Genomic DNA, 14,241 nt, shown 5'->3' on the forward strand with positions numbered 1-14,241 from the left:
ATGGAGTCTCGGTTCAATTAAAATTCATTTTACGAGGAAAATATAATACAAATATATAGTAATGGTTTTTTATTTTTATTTAAATCCACGGCAATTAATTGGAAAATTAAAATTTGAGTGAAATTTGGATCTGAACGTTGCTTTTTAAAAGGATGCTTTATAGTTAGACAGACAAGAGGCATGAAGAAGAAAAGAGAGTGAATGAATTAAAGATCTCTGGTTGCCACTGTTACAAATCAAATATATATATACAAAAATTACATAGACTAACAGAAGAAAGGGAGAGATTTTAAATTCTTCATTAAATTTTGTCGGAACCGTTTGGAGCGGTCTTGGCCTATAAAAGCAGCTTTGGGTTTTCCATTTCTCTTTATACCGATCAGAACAACGTCCTTTTCGCCAGATCTTGATTCTCCCAAAAAACGAACCCCGAATCGAATCGGAAGGAAACTGGGTTTCGTCTTCGTTACCAACACTTGGCTTCTTCTTCTTCTTCTTCTCTCTACTGTGTATGTAGCTTCTTGTAGGTAGTCGACTAGAAATTTAAAAAGAGTATAATATATACATAGCCAGTCGAGCAGAAAAAAAAAATGTCTTTTTCCTCTTCTCTGTCTTTCTGCAAACCTTGACGAAACGGTCTGTTTTATCTTTCTGATTCGACACTTCACCCTTCCTTCTTGGTTTTCGGCACTGCCGTCCTCTGCAAATAAAGTTGCATTTAAGTGGGGTTTCCGGCCGAGTTAATCTAGACTGGTAGTGTTTGACAGGGGTGAGAGATTGGAGCTGGCAATTTGTTTTGTAATAATTAGCGTGCATTAAAGCTTCTCTGCAATTGTAACTTCTCTGTGCATTCTGTGACACTTGTTGGAAACTAGCTGTCTCAAGTCTCAACCCGACTTGAACTAAAAGGTTTGCTTCGCCCATATATAGGAGGGAGAAAGAAAAGCGACGGATTACCGCGCAGACGGGCCTCTTCCGTTTCTTTCTCCAATTACATAACCGAAAGAGACCTCACGAACAAGGTAACACACTGAGATTGCCGGATTGGGTCTCTCCTTCCTCGTCTGGTTCGTCTAAAACATTGTTGAAATCGTTTTCAGATCTTTCTCTAAAGCTCTCCCTTTTTTATGATTCTCTTTTTCTCTTTCTTATTTGTTGTTTCTTTGTGAAAGCTGTAATTTAGGAGGAACGGAATTTCTTTTGTTGGTTCCTCGTTTTTATATATCCGCTTTCGTTTTCTGGGGTTTAATCTAATATTTTGTCTCTTTTACTGTCCGTTTCTATGATTCAGATCTAGACGGAATTGATCTCCGTCGTTGGGTAATAAGGAAAAATGTTGCCACAGAAGCAAGCCGAAGAAGCGATTGTCTCGAACTTTAACGAAACGGAGCATGAAGGAAAGGAGGAGGAGAAGACAGATCAGTCCATGTTTAGCGTGAAGAGCTTCCTCTGGCATGGCGGCTCCGTTTATGACGCCTGGTTCAGTTGCGCTTCGAATCAAGTAAAACCCACAAAGACCCAGATAATAAAAATGAATTCCATTAGCTCCTTTTCTCAATCTTGTTCGAGGAAATTCAATCTTGCCTTTCATTACAGGTAGCTCAGGTGCTGTTAACGCTGCCATACTCGTTCTCTCAGCTGGGAATGCTCTCAGGCATATTATTCCAGATATTCTACGGCCTCGTCGGTAGCTGGACTGCTTATCTGATCAGCGTCCTATACATTGAGTACCGAAGTAGAAAGGAGAAGGAGAATGTGAACTTTAAGAACCATGTGATACAGGTGACCTTCCAAAATAACATATCAAAGGAGAAAAAAAAAATCAGGAGTTGCAGAAAATTCATACTTCGCCTTCTTAATTAATTCCACTAAAGTATACCCACTTGACTACCGTTTGTCATTTCAGTGGTTCGAAGTGCTTGACGGATTACTGGGTCCATACTGGAAAGCTGTGGGATTGGCCTTCAACTGTACATTTCTCCTCTTTGGGTCCGTTATACAGTTAATAGCTTGCGCAAGGTGAGTTTTTTCTGTTTTCGTTTCTTTTGCACGGTTCCAAAAGCCCAACAAAGAACAAGAGCGCTGAATTGATTGGCTGATTTATGGTGGGTTCGATGATGAGAGCAGCAACATATATTACATTAACGACCGACTGGATAAGAGGACATGGACGTACATCTTCGGAGCTTGCTGTGCGACGACGGTGTTCATACCTTCCTTCCACAACTACCGGATTTGGTCTTTTCTAGGGCTCGGGATGACCACTTACACCGCCTGGTATCTGGCTATTGCCGCTTTCGTTCATGGCCAGGTAAAAATACAAACAGAAAAGAGTATTCTTTTTTAATCTGCAGTACGCATTGCCTTGTCTTTTCTTTCCTTGCTAAAAAATGCTTTTTCCTGTTTTTATTTTTTAAGCGTTTCCCTTTGTTCTTATTTGTGCAGAGTTCTGATATCTGAAGTTGCAGTTTTTAGTAGTAGTAGCCATCTTTGATAGTGTGAGAGCTTCGCTTTTGTTTTACAGGTTGAAGGCGTGAAACACAGTGGTCCGCAGAAGCTGGTTCTGTATTTCACCGGAGCCACCAATATCCTCTACACTTTCGGCGGTCACGCTGTCACTGTGTAAGTCTACGCGGTTTGGGAGATGAGAGACTAGAAATCATTATTCTTTATTGAGAGAGAAGAATTACATTCTCTCTTCTTTTCAGATCGCTTCTATTTGCAGCTTTTGCTGCCCCATTGGGGGCTTTGAGAAGGACATACATTATTATGGAAATCTGCTTTTCCATTTCATGACGATTCTACCCTCCTCAGCTTGGCTCAAAATATCCAATTTCTGCCATCTAAGTCATCTGACAAAGGAGGGAGACACTGTGTTTCCGTCTCGGGATAATTGGTTTTATTCGAAGGGTCAATTTGGGCATTTCGTAGGATTAAAAATTTTATTAACTCCATAATCATATGATTAGTAGTCAAATAAAATATAAAAATAGGAGAATCGCAACTCTTTCCCGAGTAAAACGAATTCTATTACCACTCCTGCTACTTGTAGTGGGAAGTGGTACTGTGTAGAGCGCTAGAGAGAGAAGTATAGTCCTTGTAAAAAGCACCAACAAAAATTATTATTAATTTCTTCTTTTTTTTATTCTGAAATAAATAAAATTGCAGGGAAATCATGCATGCGATGTGGAAGCCACAGAAATTCAAGTACATCTATCTACTGGCGACGCTTTATGTATACACGCTAACACTTCCGTCAGCTTCCGCCGTCTACTGGGCATTCGGCGACCAGCTACTGAACCACTCTAATGCATTGTCTCTGCTTCCCCGAACGGGTTGGCGTGACGCTGCCGTTATCTTGATGCTCATTCACCAGGTGTGCTTCAATTGACATTGTTTATGTTTTGGGTTGGGTTGTACTTTGAAAGTACTTCATGGTCGAATTTACAAAAGACTGCCGTTTGTTGCTAATTCATCGTATTTGATGTGGAAACAATACTCTACTACAGTTCATAACGTTTGGGTTCGCATGTACGCCGTTGTATTTCGTGTGGGAGAAGGTGATAGGGATGCACGACACCAAGAGTATATGCTTGAGGGCTCTGGCCAGGCTGCCGGTGGTCATCCCCATCTGGTTCTTGGCCATCATCTTCCCCTTCTTCGGTCCCATCAACTCCGCCGTCGGTGCTCTCTTGGTCAGCTTCACCGTCTACATCATCCCTGCCATGGCTCATATGCTCACCTACAGAAAGGCCTCCGCCCGGCAGGTATATATGAATAAATTATTTATTTTTGACTCTCCCACAGGCTACAGTCACACCTGACACCACTCACTTATGTTTGAATTCTTTTGGGGGCATTTTGGTAATTGGAGACCCTCCGAGAGAGAGTCCACTCTCTTTGATTCTTTCTCCATCAATTCATCTTCCGGGACCGGGAGGAAGGATTGGCTTTGGCTGGAGTGGGCCAGCCCGGAGCCGTCATGAGTCATGACTGATGAGTGATGAATGGAACTGGAAGTCTGGAAGATAGTTTGACTCTCACAGACACAGAGTCGGTAGTTGATTTGATGTGCCGCACTTGGGCAGGTGGGATCCACTACCTTAGTTCCCATTTTTCTAGTACCAGAAATGATGCCCCGGAAAATCCGATCAGATCTCGGCCGTTGATGTATACAATTATCAGATACGGGTTTGTGTATTTACAGTGCTTCCAAACGCAGCCACTCCCGGTCAGGTGACACGTTCGTCAAAACTCGAAAGAGCAGGCGAATCCTTGAGAATTGAGATTGATTTGCATTGCGAGGATCGCGGTTTTCAAATAATAATTTGTGTGGTACTGCACTGCAGACTGGCACTGGTGCTAGACTTCTACAGTACTACTGTTTTCAGTCGGAAAATACCGAAAGTAACCCCCCCCCCCTTGTTTTCTTCCCTTTGACGCTTTGGAATTGGAGGCATGTTTGTTTATGGTCATAGGCTCGTAGGCGCATTTAAAGCTTTTTGGATATTGGAGCATTGTGGGAGGTGTGGACTGTCCATCTCATCCTTTTAGAGTTTAGGCTCTGGGATTGGCTGGCGAGGGGACTCGTTGAGTTGTATCAACATCACGAGTCTAATGTGTCATTTTTTCAAACTTCAACTCGGAAAGAGATGGGCTCCATTTCTATTTGGGATCTCCTTTAACCCAACTGAAAATGAGTAATCCGTTTTCATACGACGACAGTTTGGGGAGTTTTCTTGTGCTAACACAAATTTCTTGTCTTAATGGGTTTGGTGCAGAATGCGGCAGAGAAGCCTCCGTTCTTCTTCCCGAGCTGGACGGGTATGTACATAGTGAACATCTTCATCGTTGTTTGGGTCCTCGTCGTGGGCTTCGGTTTCGGTGGGTGGGCTAGCATGAGCAACTTCGTCAAACAAGTTGACAACTTCGGCCTATTTGCCAAGTGCTACCAGTGCGCGAAGCCCCCACCGGTCGCTCCAGCTCCCTCCTCCTCGCATCACTGAGCTCCAAGCCTCTAACCGTGTCGAGGAAACAACCACTCATGCTAAAAACGGAGATGATACTAAAAATTGCAACAGCAGCCCAAAATCCATGTTTCCTTGTAATATATACATTTGGGAGATGCAAAATTTCTTCCAAGATGTGGGGTGCTGGTTTTCTTTCCGTTTCCGTTTCCGTTTCCGCTTCCGCACCCTTTTTGGTTATTATTTAATTAGTAAGATAGATAGTGTAGTGATGAATGATTCCTTTGCTATCAAAGCATTGGTAGGTACTACAGCTCAAAATATATTTTGGTCCTTTATTTCTCTATAATACATATATCTTTCTCATAATATAAAAATTGGGCTTTGTTATTATGGAAGTTTTGACACTCATAATTTCGATTCCCGGTGTCAGATGCAACGTGGCATGGTCATAGTGGTTGAAATGAACCTCCTATTAAATGACCCTTTGTGAGTCTCACTTGAGAATCTTTCAATTGGGAAGGGACTCACTGGATATGGACCAATCTTCACATGGGTTGCACGTCGGTCCAACTCGTGATCACGTGCCCCACTTACTCACATGTCATTAAATACTTGTATGAACATGAAGCCCAATATATTTTATCATTAAAATCATTCGTGCTATCTTAACTAAATATTATCTGGTGGGGTCGATTTCCTTGTAAAATGTTTCAATCCTTTGACCTCTTCGCATGCTCTTGTTTTCCTTGTACTACTGTTCCACATGAGTTTGGGTTGGGGATAATCAGATTTACTAATACGAGCATTTCCCTAGATGGGCTGAAAAATCAACCTCTTTGATGAAATTCTTTTGGGTTTTGATCTTTATCATTATCACCAGTCAGCAATGGAAAATCCTTTTAATTAGTAGTTCACAAATGTTGAGAATATCCCCAGTATATTCTCAATTTGTTTATACGTACTTAGAGTAATGGCTGGTGCACTTATCATACAGACTGATTATATATTAGGTGATACTAATTGAATATGGTAGTACAGGAGCTCCAAGTCGTCCGATCCGGGGACCACAACATTGAAATTGTTTAGCCGTCCCCCACAATGAATATACTGGAGTCGTGGTCCTTATTATATTAAATTCTGTACTAGGCAATCACATCACTGGGCCTTGTTAGCAAAGGATCAAGGGCCCATCAACCCAAACAAGAAAAATGAAGAAAGTTAAAAACTATATGGTTCTGGATATGCCCTTTTTTTTAACAGAATGGCGACACCGTGTGTGGGTATGGTGATGTGTCCTTCTGGTGGGAGGCATTTGCCTTCGTCCAATCTCTGTCTCTAATGCAAATGATCAAACTCAACTATGCATTCCAGCGTTACAAATTAAAAAAGTGTTCTACTCTTTTTTTTTCTCTCTTTTTCCTTTCTTTTTTAGGTCCCCAAAGCAAGAAAGCTTTTATGGGTTTTCCCTTGTATGTATGCTTCTAAGTGTCGTTTACTGCTTTGGTCCCCATCTTGAGGTGTGGTTCTTTATTGTAGCAGTGTAGGAAAGCTTGCTTCCTTGCCCCCAAGCTGCTTTGTACTTGCCACAGGCTGGTTGGAAGCGACCCATGTTTGCATCATCACTTGTTTGTGCTGAACCCCGGTTCTGGCACTTGGAATCAATAGCTTTTTATAGTGTAGAGCTGAAATTATTTGGCCCCATCTTGTGCAGGGCCTAAATTATCTAATGGCATCAAAAGCTAATGTTTATTCCCACTAAGATTATATATAGCCATGAACTCATATAAATTGTTGCTAACAAAGATTATGATCTCTAATTGAGCAACTTTTCAATGTGATTAAGAATCAAGACTAGGGTTGCAATTTGGATTCGAAGAGTTTCAATTACATGGAGCTCGGGTTAGGGTTCAGGCCCATTGAAATTTTAACAAATTCCTAATTCAACCTGACCCAAGTTGCACTCCCGTTGGTGTCGGGGATAAATTTTCGACGAACCCAAACCCTAACCCAAGCTCGATGGAGTTGAAATTCTTCGAGTCAGGCAATCTGTTTTGTAGTCCCAGTCAAGACCCACTTTACAACTAAAAAACTGGGGCTTGACGGCCAGAGAAATTAAAATTGGTAAAGCTGTGGATGATTTTTTGACGCAATTTCAGCCAGCCATAAAGAGAGAGATGAAAGGCACCAGAGTTCAAAACACTTTGACATAAATGGAGTGTGCCCCCACGGCATCTTTGCAAAGTTTCACTTTCACCAACCCAAGTTGATCATCCAACTTTATTTCTTTACATGTGTGAAGAATCCCAAATAACCAAGAGGAAGGATAAACAACTGACTCAGCATCTCTTAAAAGAAGATGGGTGGGTGGGGATTGGGGAAGGACCAAGGAGTGTGACCATGATCATTGTCTTCAAAAGAGGATTTCGGCTATCTTTGATGTTATTCTTTTACATAAAAGAAAGGAGCATGGAAATCACCAACAACTTAGGGAAAAAGAATAGTCCCCCAATCACTAAACGCGTATTAAGCGAAAGATGACATAAAGAGCACACAGAAAGGGACATCTCTCACACGCTTTCTCCTTTCCTATTCCCTTTTCTCCTCATCAATCAACAGCTTCTTTTTCAGTCTCGAGTTTTTTTTTTTTTTTTTTTTTTTTTTTTTATCGATTAAGCCAGCAGCTGAGGTTCAGACGATTCATGAACAGATGCAAAAGAAACTAAGAAGCTTTTTCTCTTCTGATAGTGGTATATGATTGATTCATCTTTATTTTTCATAAATGGCTAATCTTCCTAGTTAAAGCAATTTTGACTGAAGATTATTCTCAGGTCTTGACTCTTGAGTGTTGTTGATACTCGATGAGGAGGGGATTTTGACTACTAATTAGGCTAGCAAGAACCCAATTAAAAGAAAGTTGTAACAATTTTATGGAGAGTTGATGGTTGTGGCAAAGAAAGAAAACAATCTTTAAAGCTGCCGCTGCCACAGAAGAATCATGAACAGTTGAAAAAGGGGGAGAAAACAATGGAAAGGATGGAATATAGTGTGATATGTAGAGATAAACTCAATATATTAATTAAAAGCCCAAGTAGGAATAATTATTATTATTGTTATATTTATTCAATTATCCCCCTATTGTATTGGCATTGGCGTGCATCCCCTTCTGTCACACACTTATTGGAGAAGATAGGCAGAAGGAACTAGAGCATACCCTAGGGCCTAGGCTAAACCCCTACACTACAGTCTACAGTCTACAGTCTACAGTCTACGGTCTACAGGGGTAAGGGTTGCTAGGTTTGGCCATGCTTTTTGCAGCATTCTTTAATACTAAAATGTCTCTTATTGAGGTTGAGAATGAGGAAGGAGCCTAATTTAAAAGCCCAACTCTTTAATCTCTAGAGATTTTTAGATTATTCTCTCAAGGCAGGCTTGTGCAGTGCACATGGCTGGTCACGGGTCACATAAAAGAGTTAATACACTTGTGCTTGTCTCCTGGGCCCCATGCAGCCCATCTCCGTGGACTAACTATGCTGTGTTTTCTGCAGTAACCACTGACCGGCCATTCTCAATCAACAAGAGGTCACATAAAGATAAAGAAGCTTTGTTGCTTTATTGCTTTAGCTTCACAACTCACAAGTTTGAGCTAGGCCAGGGCCTGCCTGTCCGAACTCTGAACCCAACTTCAATTCATCTTGACTCTAAAACAGTAAACAGACCAGGCTTCAATTCTGGGGAAAAGGGAAATTAGCTCAGTAGTCAATTTTCATTGTGCCAAGTTAGCTCACTTGGGAGAAGGGCTTGAATGTTTTTGTTTCTTCCTTTTTCTGAACGTGGGATGTCGCCTAGAATTTATTTGGAGCGTGTATGGGCCCAATCAAATAGCTTCAAGATCGTGACGGTGTCCTCTCTTGAACAAACTACCAAGGCTTATCCTTCTTCTATGGCTAAGGCTAAAAGCCTAAAGCTGTTGGATTGCAACTTATCAGTTAGGCGATTCATATAATTCAAATAAGCTTTTATGGTCATAGGCGGAATTAAAAATATCATCTTTAGTCTTCAGTCTTCACACTTGAGCCTTCAACATATCCTGTCAAACCACGGAGGCCAAAAGTCCAAACCCATCATCAACCTTCGCTTTTTGACAACTTGCATCTGGATTGTTTCTATAATTGGACTTCATGGGCCGAGCCCATAAATTCCTTGTGGATTCCAGATCAGAGTAGACCCAGTTCCAACCTGGTAAGAAGGAAGTAGGTAGGCTTGATCACTCTGTATATAACAGGACCAGAACCAACCCCGTTATTTATCCGACTTAATGTTCTGACCCAGTGAGACTCAATTGAAATTAGCAAGTGTAAAACCTTGTACTGTAATAACAAGCTTTAGCGTACGTATTATATGATGACATTACATGTAAGAATGAGATCAATTTGATTGGTTTGAACCAATCCTGGTCCTGGCCTAAATATTATCGGGTCCAAAAATCAGAACCTGTGGTGACCCATTGCAACAAGGGTGGAGGGCCTGTCCCATTCCCCTGTATGATAGGGCCAGATCACTTTGGACTGTCGGCTCCATTGGTTCATTGAGAGGTCTAATCCCAAGACCATCATGGCCAAGCAAGCTAGAACCCTAATGTAAAAGGTTCATGAACCTTATGTCAGAAAAAAGCTGGGCTTGTGGATAATAAAGCCTATTCGTTATCATGGATTCGCTTGTCGCATGTCCAAATCCAGTGCAATACTGGGCCAATCATGAATTGTGGGCTCAGTTTGACGTGTGAAACACACATTACAAAGGTGAAACCGTCTATTGTGATTAACCTGGTATACAAGGTTTTTTCAAATATGTATGATAGTTGATAGGTAGCGTATTATATCGATTGTCTGATGGCCCAATGCTAGGGCCTAGGCCCTAGGGGACGGGCGGAATGGCCCATTCTCAATAATATTTTACCTATATACAATGGCCCAACATGGCCCAATTGTATCTATTACTTCTGTGATACATTCATTTAAAATTTGAATTTTAAATGTATTTAAGTCTCTGATAAGGCCCTTTTCACTTATCAAAACCATATTGGTTACCCTCTCTCACATCACAAGTAAGAATCTCACCATCACACAACACTAATTTAAGCATTAAAATGAATGTTTTTAAGTGTTAATAAAATTTATATTTTATTCCTAAGGTATAAATATATGTCAGGTCCGTTTGGTTTATGGTTAAAAACGAAATCATCGCCTATTTGGTTCAAATAAGAATCGGAATCGAATTCCATAAGATATGTATGACTCCCGAGGGATGACATCAGGTAAAGAGAATTGGGAGAGGCTGGGAATGGTAATTCCCTCACCTGGGGAAATGTCATTTTACTGGGAATAGGAATCAGAATCCCATTCCACCCAACCAAACAGTTGGCTGATTTAGATTTCAAACCCTTATTCCCGCAAACTAAACAGAACCTCTTCCATGGAACATCTCAAAAACGTACCCTGTATCCCAGTAGTTCACACTTCACATAAACCAACAAGCCAAATGGGAGAGGCTGAAATGTACTTATAATGTTTATTCAAAATAAACCCTTTTTTTTTTAACCTCTTAATATAAAGGCAAATTAAGGTGTCTGTTAAGAGTAGTGTCAGGCTGTCAGCAATGGAGTAATGGAGGGAATATAAAGAAATTTGCAGGGACCAGTCCCAAGCTTAGAGTGGAGTTTAGGCCTGACTCTATTCATATCGGATTCTATTCTGGACAGGGCTTATGTCTTTGATTGATCATGACCTTAATTAGATGCTGGAACTCAAACCGAACATTCATTTTGATCCAAATGCTGCTGCTGTGTTGGGTCAGTTCACTTTCAGTCTCGCCATCACCTCAATCGAGATTTCCCGATTAAATATCTCAATCTTAAGAGCAAAAACTGATGTAGAAGGATGAGCGAGCCCAGAAATATTGGGAAGAAGATGAAGCTATGTAGCTAGCCTGAAGGGCGCTCCACCCTACATTAATACATTCTGTATAGGGTGGTGCCATTGCCACTTTGCCAGAGCTATCACCATCGGTGTTAAGTGTTAACCCTTAAGCAAGAGAAGAGATTCCCTTGGATTGATTATTCCTCATGCCACCCCCTCCAGGCTCCATTTTTATGGTTGGGTTGGGTGGAGGAATCGCTCAAGCACTAATCGTCAAGTGCCACTTTGCAATGTGCGCATGTTTTGGATCCTCGTTGGCTTTGAGCTCTAAATGAAATTATTCCTACCTCCTTCACCCACATGATTTGCGAGTCTCCACTCTCCACCATGCATTAAATTCCCTGATACCCTAAGTCTTCTGTCTTCCATGCTATTCTTTCAATGTGTGTTTGTGTAATATCCCAAATTTAACAAACCTGAGGTGTAGACAGTAGATGCCCTCCCAATTCCATGGGTATTTTGTCTTTAACTAAAATTGGCCCTTAACACTCATCGATGGTGGCTCTCTTGATAGGATCTCTGACTTGTGGTTGCCACCAGGAGGGTTAAGTGACTACCCCCGTTGTCTCATCAAGCCAAGAAAACACAACCCTTCTCACTAATAGCTTATTTTTCATCAACACACTGTTCGCAGTTATGATTGAGAGGTTTTGTCTCATCTCACTCAGCCTATATTTGGTTGCCCAGATCACAAGAATATGGGAGAAATCTAGAAATTAGAAAAGGATTTGTAGGTGCATTTGGTTAGCAGAAGAGATTGCTGGACTCTGGCGTTAGCATTTGTGAGTAGGGCTCAGTTTGGAAAGAGTATAAATATAAATATGTACAATGTAAATATAAGGTTTAGAAATATAAAATATAAATACATTTTTCTTTCTTTAGAAGATTCCCTGAAATTAGCAATTTGAACATCTTCTTATATTATTGCATAGTTGTTTTGGAAGTCAACCTTAACAACTAATTTTTCTTTCTTTTATCCTTTGTTTTTCTTTTTTTTTTTTCTCTTTCCTAGGAAGTCAAACGAAGCTTTAGTCCCTTGATTCATTTTTTTAGCTGAATATTGAAAATACTCTCTCTCTATCTCTCTATCTATCTATCTATATTAAATTCATGGGAAAATGGTCCCATTGTACAGCTGGGTTCCCATACTTGTGAAGTGTGTACAGAGTTCTATTACAAGATTTTTCAATCAGAACTGTTTATATTGAAAATCACTTTCTAAATAGGCTACCTATAGAATTTGGGTCTAATTGGAAGTTGAAATATCATACAATACTTTTTTTTTTTGGCATAAACTGAAGAAGCAGCTTAATTGATTATAATTAATATTTACATGCTTCTGTTTACATGCAAAATAAGCTAAAAAAGATGAGCCAGCTTGCTATATTGTCTATTTACATATTCAAAATGATAACTTCTAAATAGTCGAAGTCGATTGCTGATATTTTTCCAGTGAAGTTTTTCGATCCACATTGCTAGACTGCCGTTTGAAGTAAACAGCTTTAGCTAAGGTCTTACAGTCAGTATATTACTATAGAATTAGCAGAAAGTGCTGAAGCTGCTTCAAGACCACTGATTAGGGCTCTCAGTTCAGAGTCATAGCTGTTGATGTCCCACCATGATCGACCTTCAACTTGTGTGCAAGCATTCCCAGGGTGTTGGATGACGAATGAGCATCCTGCAGGAGTTCACATCTCCACCCCACAATGTCCCGCCCCACAGTGTATCCCTGCCGTGTATACAGAGCATCTCCCAATGATGATTTATTTCATCGGTTCTGATATCATCATTTGGAGATGTTTCCCATACATGGCGCGGGGATGTGCTGTGGGACATTGTGGGGCAGAGATGTGGTCTTTTCTACTAAATCTGTTATCGGATAGGGTCTGATTCCAAATTCTTAGAATCAATCACCACCCAGGCTGATTCCAGGGTCTAGATAGGAGTTTACCTTACCAAACCAACCCAGAGAACTGGCACCAGCCTTAGAATTGAATTTGCCTGAGAATAAATCCCCAAATACTTTAAAGATGTAAAGATTAAAATTCAAGTATTCATGGTTGCAAAAACCATGGTCTCACTTGACAATGAGCCACTATGTAATATTTATAAAATTTAAATTATAATGATGAGTTTTAAACTTTATATTAATATATTATAATAATCTATGGTAATATAAGTTTTAAACTATGTTTTATCATTATTGAAAATTAAGTTTAAACATATTATGATTGTGATATTATTATTAGGAATCCAATTCAGAACTGTCAAGAGCAGATCCAACCTTGGAACCAGTCTTAATAGAATAGGTTCTGATTCCAAAAACCGGTAACCAACACTAAGATAAGTTCCAAGCTATACCTTGAAACTAAACCAAATCAATCTATACTCACCCCAAGATATAAATGTTACTTTTTAGGTTCCATGGGAAGAGTTTAAATACAAATATATTTGGTGTAAATATAAAGCAAATATGCAAGGTTCATAGACATAAGCCCGCCGTTTGTATTTGCAGCACTAAACATATTCTTATGTACACTCTTCCCAAGTCGAGCATTAGGAACAGCTGCTACTCACAACCCCAAATCGGGACCATCTCCCATGAATACATTCGTAGGTACCGTGGGTAGCGCTTTGGGGGTAAAAGATCCGATTGATCTTATTTTGTGTATGTAGGAACCAGGTTTTTATTGCGTTACAAATCCTTTAGACTTACAAAAAGAGAAACTTTTTTATACGCAAAATTGCTATATTACTTCAGATTGTCGAAAGTTGCTGTTTACCAAATCGAGCCCACCCGATGGGCAGGGATATTACTTTCTAGGCAAGGTTTTTAAAACTGAATCAGACAATAAACCGTTCAGGGGTTTGGTTCTTGGGTCAAACAGTCTGATTATTTGAATTAAATGAATAGCTCGTTTTAATAATACAAAATAAAAATGGTTAAAAACCATTATTTGGATCACCATTTTGAATGGTTTGACCACTGGAATCAGCAATTCACTGATCAAATCAATAGTTTTTGGATAAAAGACAGTTCTGGGTGAAACAAAACCAATTAAATGACCGATTCCCAGTTTTTTTGGTCCAACCATCCGTTCCGATCCGATTTTAAAAACATTGTTTCTAGGTACATATAAAAGACTTTGGTCCCAACATCTTTTTGGGCCCATTGAGAAAAGCTGACTGCCATGAAGAAGCTCGATGAGCAGACTTGAAAGCCAAAATAACAGCTTCACGTCACACAAATTGGTGTCGATCCAATTGTGGATGATTTAATATGGGCCTGCAGCATC

General features: G+C 40.1%; 1 protein-coding gene across 3 annotated transcripts; it reads left to right on the forward strand.

The window, feature by feature from the left end:
* The first annotated feature begins 139 nt into the window (after positions 1–139).
* Positions 140–5,344, forward strand: LOC148870796 (auxin transporter-like protein 2). Of its 3 annotated transcripts, none has more exons than XM_088969621.1 (9): positions 140–1,022; positions 1,292–1,501; positions 1,597–1,782; positions 1,907–2,019; positions 2,128–2,311; positions 2,525–2,622; positions 3,169–3,376; positions 3,510–3,767; positions 4,782–5,344. In XM_088969621.1, exons 2-9 carry the CDS (start codon positions 1,334–1,336, stop codon positions 5,004–5,006), a joined length of 1,440 nt encoding a protein of 479 aa, XP_088825747.1. In that variant the 5' UTR covers positions 140–1,022; positions 1,292–1,333; the 3' UTR covers positions 5,007–5,344. The 3 variants fall into 3 exon arrangements, with proteins under 3 accessions (XP_088825747.1, XP_088825748.1, XP_088825749.1); XM_088969622.1 differs by having other exon boundaries at positions 373–509; XM_088969623.1 differs by having other exon boundaries at positions 576–1,067.
* The last annotated feature ends 8,897 nt before the right edge of the window (positions 5,345–14,241 follow it).

Source organism: Nelumbo lutea, chromosome 2, assembly GCF_056320005.1.
Source record: "Nelumbo lutea isolate HS-2025 chromosome 2, American lotus-T2T, whole genome shotgun sequence".
NCBI classification, from domain to species: Eukaryota; Viridiplantae; Streptophyta; class Magnoliopsida; order Proteales; family Nelumbonaceae; genus Nelumbo; species Nelumbo lutea.